Here is a 6,584-nt window from a genome sequence, read left to right on the forward strand (position 1 = left end):
TAATCATCAAAATTAAACGAAATAAACATTTGAAATATATGAGTTTGTATGTAATGTATGAATATAATATACAAGTTTCACTTTTTAAATGGAATTACTGAAATCAATCTACTTTTTCATGATATTCTAATTTTATGACCAGCACCTGTAAGCTCTGTAAATGCTCTGATGTGAGCATAAACTGACTGATCGTTGATGCATTATGATTATCTGGCTGATGTTTTTATAAATAAACACTTATTTCTATATTTCCATGCCTAAAAGAGAGTGCAATAACCTCTGATACCAAAACCCGTTAAACCACAGGCTGCTGACCAACAATTAGCAGAATATAACTTAACATTGAAAACAAAAGACAGTCAAATTAGGATAACTTATTAATTTACAGAGAGCTTCTCTGTAAAAAAAGATGGAAAAACACGCAGCTTTACTGCAACATGTTTCAACTACGGTAACTCTGATGGGACAATCAGCAGCGCAGCAACTACAGCACAGACTAATATTAACAAGTCGTTTTTATCCTGGATGTGATGCATCTCTAAAAAGATTTTGCTTTAATGTCAGATAATCCCTTTAACCAACCCCTCCTTCCTTGTCATCTTTATGCAGGACTGTTGTCTCTGGAACTGATAAAAACTGGCTGAATGTCAGATTAGTTACGCATTTGTTCGATATTATTTGTCACTTATCATTTATTTCAGCTTCTCCTGTTAGTTTTCTGCATATATTAGAGAAGTTGAGCTGATACGGGATGCCAGTGGGATACATGTGGAAAAACTCTCTTTCAGAGCTGCAGTTGAGGAGAATGCCTACAACCGGATGAAGAAGGTGGTGAAATGGTACATTTCTGGATTTTACAAAAAGCCAAAGGTCAGTTCAGCTCGATTTTATTTGCCGTAATGTCCTGAGAAATAAAGTTGTCTAAATCCTGTTGTTGGTGGTCCATCCTCAGGGGCTGAAGAAGCCGTACAACCCCATCATTGGAGAGACGTATCGGTGCATGTGGCTCCATCAGAGGACCAACAGCAAGACCTTTTACATCGCGGAACAGGTCGGGTTCTCTCTGCCGCAGGTGCGTGCTGGCATCAAAGCAGAGCTGTCAGCGTGAATCCTAACGTTCCTCTCTTCAGGTGTCCCACCACCCGCCAGTGTCGGCCTTCTACGTCAGCAACAGGAAGGACGGCTTCTGCCTCAGCGGGAGCATCCTCGCCAAGTCCAAGTTCTACGGTACGGACGCAAAGTTCCTGTAACGCTCCATTTGACAGGTTTCCAACCGGTAATAACCGATGGCTGTCCACGTTCACTCAGGAAACTCCCTGTCGGCCATATTAGACGGAGAGGCGCGCCTCACTTTTCTCAATCGAGGGGAGGACTACGTGATGAACATGCCCTACGCTCACTGCAAAGGTTCGAGTGCATCCTTAGTTCGTGTTGCTGCTGTTAGGTTCCAGGAAAATGCAGGATGTTAAAGTTTGCTTCATTCTGCTGAGGCTCAGTTTGCATCCTCTCATCTCTGGCACTGACTGATCGGCTCGTTGTGATTGGCTGATGGCTCCTTCAATCAAACTGTGTCACTGAAATCCAAGTATCACAGGCACTGCTCCTTTAAAGAGGGAAAAAAATGTAGAGGAAGGAGACAACTTAAGTCATTTAAGGCTGAAGTGAAGGAGTTAAAAAGTCTGATTCTTTGGAAGGTTTGTTTTTCTAAGTTTTTTATTTTTATTTTGTTTAAGGCATCCTTTATGGGACCATGACGCTGGAGCTCGGTGGTCAGATCACCGTTGCGTGTGAGAAAACGGGCTACAGTGCTCAGCTGGAGTTCAAACTGAAGGTACGGCCATGTTTGTTTTTGGTGTTTTGTTCAGATTCCCGGTCGAGAGTAGACGGAGGCTCGTCATCTTTGATTCTGCTGAAATGTGAACCCTGTGGTACGACTTTTCTGAACGTCTCGCTTCCGCTCCTTCTGCCCTCCCACCTCCCAACCCTGACCCTCCCAATCCCCCTGCTCCATTATCACATCTCGAACTTAGCGGCAGGTACGTTTCCAATCAAACCAGCGGGACAGCCGGGACAGTCCAGAGATGAACCACATCAGAGCAGAATGCTCAGTGAAATGAAAGAAACATTTAAGTTCATGCAGATATTAGGACAGTGGTTAAACTAAATATTACATATGTATATTTCTCCACCTGCTCCACTGGATATCCTCCACTCTTGGTTCCTATTTCCCCTCTTCCTGCTTCCTTCTGTCCCTCAGCCATTCCTGGGCAGCAGCGACTGCGTCAATCAGATCTCCGGGAAGATCAAGCTGGGGAAGGAGGTGCTGGCGACGCTGGAGGGACACTGGGTACGACACGTTCTCCTGAACATACGGAGGGGCTCCTTCCTGTTCCACGCTGACATGTTGTCACCTCTCCTCTGACAGGACAGTGAGATCTTCATCAACGATAAGAAGACCGGGACCATGGAGACGTTCTGGAACCCGACGCCCGAGCTGAGGCAGAACAGGCTGATCCGCTTCACCGTCCCACCCGAGGAGCAGGGGGAGTTTGAGTCAGAGAGGTACCTTCCTCTCTCTCACCAGACGCATAGAAACGCTCCTCATTTCTCCACGTGTGGCTCAGCCAGAAGTTTAGTTTTCCTGAACTACGGTGGCCCTGAAGTGCAAACCACATCCACAAATTTAAAAACACAAGGACAAATTACAGTCACAGCATCTTAGGAAGCACAAATCACTGACTGGACGATTAAATCTCAGGTTTAGTCCTGAGCGTGTCCAGCGTCTCCTCGTTTCTGTCCTGACTCAAAATGTGTTTGGACAGCAGCAGCTACAGCTACATCCTCAGTAACATTTCAACGTCTGGCTCAAATGCAAACGGCGCCGTCATGTGTCCCTCCGGTACCTTCCTCTTCAGGTAGGTTAATGTCGTTGTGTCGATTTGAACTTCTAGGCCACCGTACTGAAAACCCCCTTTGCAGTCTTTCCTCAACAGTTTTTAACTTCTGAACAGGAAGCTTGATGAGGCAGGTGGCGAACAGGTGAACAAACAGGCGACGTGTTCCAGTTCTCAGTCCTCAGACTTTGCTGAAAGTTGCTGAGGAAGCTGAAACTGAGAGGCTAAAACGAGAAGACGACAAGCTAAAAGCAGCATAACAGCACCTAGAAGCTAAACTTTGGCAAAACAGGAGTTAGAAATTCCAGAAATGTTAGCTAAAAACTAGCATAGCAGATGCTAAAGCTGAAATGGTACAATTAGTAAAACAGGAGCTAAACTGTTGCAGAAAATAGCAAAACTGAGACTAAAAGCTATACAAAAAAGCCGAATGGTAGCTAAATGCTAAAAGCAGGTTTCAATAAGCTGTTTTAGGCAACAACCAAGTAAACATTTCCATTAATGGCTGCTTTAAATGGCACAAAGTAGGAGGAAGCAAACCGTGTTAATGCTGACTCAGCGTTCTCACACTGAATGATAATAATGTTTTACTTTGAAAGTTGTTTAATCTGTTAGGAACAAAATTAGATCTGCCTGTGTTGGAGGAAAGTCTTTATTTGTTTTAGTGTCCCGTATGTCTTCACTTCATCACTCTTTGTATCTGTAACTGAACCAGGCTGTGGCAGCATGTGACCCGAGCCATCAACAACAAGGACCAGACCGACGCCACCAATGAGAAGTTCCACCTGGAGGAGGCTCAGAGGAAGGCGGCCCGCGAGCGCAAAGCCAAGTGTGAGGAGTGGCTTCCTGCCTTGTTCGAGCAGGACCCCGTCACCGGCGAGTGGCACTACAAATATGCTGAGTGAGTGGGAACCTGGGAGGTCTCTGTGTGCCACAGCAGAACGATAACCATAAACTAGCCTTTGAGTCAATCCGTCTCAGATTTGTTCGCAGGCTGTATGAAACCGTGGTGACGATATTCTGACGGCTGGAGAAGAAAATGGGAATCGGTGGTCACACCGAACTGTCGCTCCATCTCTGCAGCACATTTGAGCGAAGGTTGGACGACGGTCACAGTAAAAAATAAAGAAATGTTGCATGGCCATCACAGGACCGAGAACGCCTGGACGTTTGTGAAAGATTTGTCTGCTGTCAGAGTTGGCGTGAACTTTCACTCTCAGACATGGCCGACAACATGATCTGGATGAGCCGTTTCTACGTCAGTCATCCACTTCAGACCCGTCTGCACTTAGTTAGGAGTTAATGCTGTCGAGAATCTCCTCCATTGGGAAAAAAGGAAAGATTTAATCCAACTTTGACAAAAGGAATCTTTATGGTAAATTAATGTCACATCTTTAACAGCAGATTACAACGATGGTAATGGACTGGGTGCCCCCTGCTGGCCGCTCGCTGTAACTGCAGCTGATTTTATAAAGACGATCGCAGCTTGGGTTGAGTTCTGTGGAAGCTGCAGAAATCAGCATCAGTTATTGTTGAGGATGTGGATATAAATGTGCCCAGAAGGACACTGACCCCCCCTCCTCCCCCTCCGTGTCTCCGCAGCACAAGGCCTTGGGATCCGCTCAACGACCTGATCCAGTTTGAGAAAGACGGCTGTATCCAGACCAAGGTCCGACACCGCACCCCTATGGTACGTTCTGGCAGTCTTATTAGTCTGAGTAACCAGGGGCAGCGGAGGGACAATTGCAAGTGCCAGGTAGGTTGTTCCGATCGAAGAACCCCGCATCTCGCCGCCTCAGCCGTCTTCCGCTCATTACCCGGCGCTCCGTCTCCATGATCACGTCCTCGCCGTGCTCCCGCCATCACTGCATGTGCTTGTTCTGTTCTTCGCCCCTCTTCCTCCTCTTCCCCGCTGTCTGGAACGAGACATCGAGTCAGACTGCATGTTATTTAACTCGGTGTTCATCCCAAGTAGGCTTATAGTCTTAGTTTTACACAATTAACAAAACCACAAATCAGACTGAGGAGTTTGGTTCTGGGAGGGTTGTTGTTGATCCAAATAAAACAGACTGTTTCCATGAGCCTCTTACTGAGGTACGTACTGACTGTTACACTAAATGAGGATTTAAAGCATGGAATCAGCTGCAGTTCTTCCCCAGATATAGTTAAAAAGCCCTGAAACAGCCATGGAGTGGTCTCATCAGAGGAATAAGATGCTTCTATCCAAACATTTGTACATTTTTCCCTCTTTTTATATAAATATTTGCTCTTTCAAAGTTTACTCCGAACAGGATGGGGTTAAAGTTAAAGTCCAGCCCTCCTCAGAAAAGCAGCTCGAGCATCTCAGAGTCTGTCTCTGCCGCTGCATTTTATTTTGAAAGGATTAGAAATGCCTTTAGGGGCCGGGGGAGCAGGTCGGGATGGGGGTTAGGTTTCATTCGGCTGCGACCTCTCCGGATACTAAACCAGACAGGTGTTCGTTTCCCGCACTTTTGTCCCAAAGAGACATGTCAGTGTCCATCCTGCCTTCCTCACTCATCTTCACCTCGGTTTTGTTTGTTTTTATAACAATAATTTGCATGAGTACGATCAAAGTGACCGCATGCCAAGTGCTCCACCAGCATCAGACTCCTGATTGGCTGCCTCCCACACCTTTGAAAACTCTTTCTGCTTCCTGAGAAACGTAACTGGAATATCTCAGATTGTTTTATGTAAACAAAGCTTTAAAGGGTTCACATATACGACTCAGCTCTTGGCAGGTCGGTTACTTTCACATGTTGGATTCTACGAGCCCTGGTTTCATTTTGTATAAAAACAAATCATTTTTCTGAATTCCAACCTTCTGGTGTTAGGAAACAATAAAAGCAGAAAGAAGGTAAATCATGACAGAAAATGATGTTTTTGTTCCCAGCCAGCTGTGTCCAACATCTGGACGCGGTACAGGCTGTGATAGACGGAGAAAGGAATCAAACAGTCGAGCTGTAAGAAATGAGGTTGTGTTGAACGAAAGCTATCATTGCCTCCCAAACAGAAAAGAATCAGGACGACTGGACGAACGTGTCGGCTCAGGTAAAGACTGGAACCTGGAAGGTTTAAACTTTATTCCATCAGCTGATAATAACTTCCAGACTCCAACCTGGGCAGCGATAAGAGGCGGCTGGATGAGGATTACTGTCAGTCTTTACTTGGGTCCACGTCTCAGAGAAGCCAGAGGTCCTCACGGCGCAGCGTTTTCCTCTATTTGAGCCAAAAATCAAATAAATAAAAGCAACTGTGACTGACTACAACAATTATAGTTCGCTCTTTTTTATTGTTTCTTAACGCTGGAAGGTTGGAATATTTTTCTGTTTTCTTTTTTTCCACACTAAATAAAACAGACGACCCTCCTTCAGTCGTGGGGATTTGATCATTTTTGGCCAGGGGTTGCAGAACCCAGTTCTAATAATGTGTTTTTGTATTTATTCCCTTTTTTAGAACTGTTAGTGGGTAGTTTTATCTGTTTATATTTATATTTCTGTCTGCCTGCTTCGTTAGGTAACGGTGCCAAAGAGGAAACACAAGAGCGAGAAGCCCCAGAGCCCCGAGAGCGGCTGCTCCTCACCTGAACTCGACCGGCAGGACTCGTCCGGCAGCGAGCGTGAGCCGCACTCACCTGACCTCACCTGACCTCACCTGACCTCATCTGACCTC

General features: G+C 45.7%; 1 protein-coding gene across 9 annotated transcripts in view; it reads left to right on the forward strand.

The window, feature by feature from the left end:
* osbpl8 (oxysterol binding protein-like 8) overlaps positions 1–6,584 on the forward strand; it is a 76,196-nt gene that overhangs the window by 61,756 nt on the left and 7,856 nt on the right. For 5 of the 9 annotated variants that reach the window (XM_017431570.3, XM_025009448.2, XM_037975149.1 and 2 more), the window contains 11 exons: positions 789–870; positions 953–1,051; positions 1,131–1,227; positions 1,309–1,407; positions 1,734–1,831; positions 2,031–2,036; positions 2,258–2,347; positions 2,426–2,562; positions 3,610–3,795; positions 4,497–4,650; positions 6,429–6,531. In XM_017431570.3, coding sequence (XP_017287059.1) covers positions 789–870; positions 953–1,051; positions 1,131–1,227; positions 1,309–1,407; positions 1,734–1,831; positions 2,031–2,036; positions 2,258–2,347; positions 2,426–2,562; positions 3,610–3,795; positions 4,497–4,650; positions 6,429–6,531 — 1,151 coding nt within the window. The remainder of the gene's footprint in view (positions 1–788; positions 871–952; positions 1,052–1,130; positions 1,228–1,308; positions 1,408–1,733; positions 1,832–2,030; positions 2,037–2,257; positions 2,348–2,425; positions 2,563–3,609; positions 3,796–4,496; positions 4,651–6,428; positions 6,532–6,584) is intronic. The other 4 variants (XM_017431575.3, XM_017431579.3, XM_017431574.3 and 1 more) reach the window with 3 other exon arrangements.

This window comes from Kryptolebias marmoratus, linkage group LG1 (assembly GCF_001649575.2).
Source record: "Kryptolebias marmoratus isolate JLee-2015 linkage group LG1, ASM164957v2, whole genome shotgun sequence".
Taxonomy (NCBI): domain Eukaryota; kingdom Metazoa; phylum Chordata; class Actinopteri; order Cyprinodontiformes; family Rivulidae; genus Kryptolebias; species Kryptolebias marmoratus.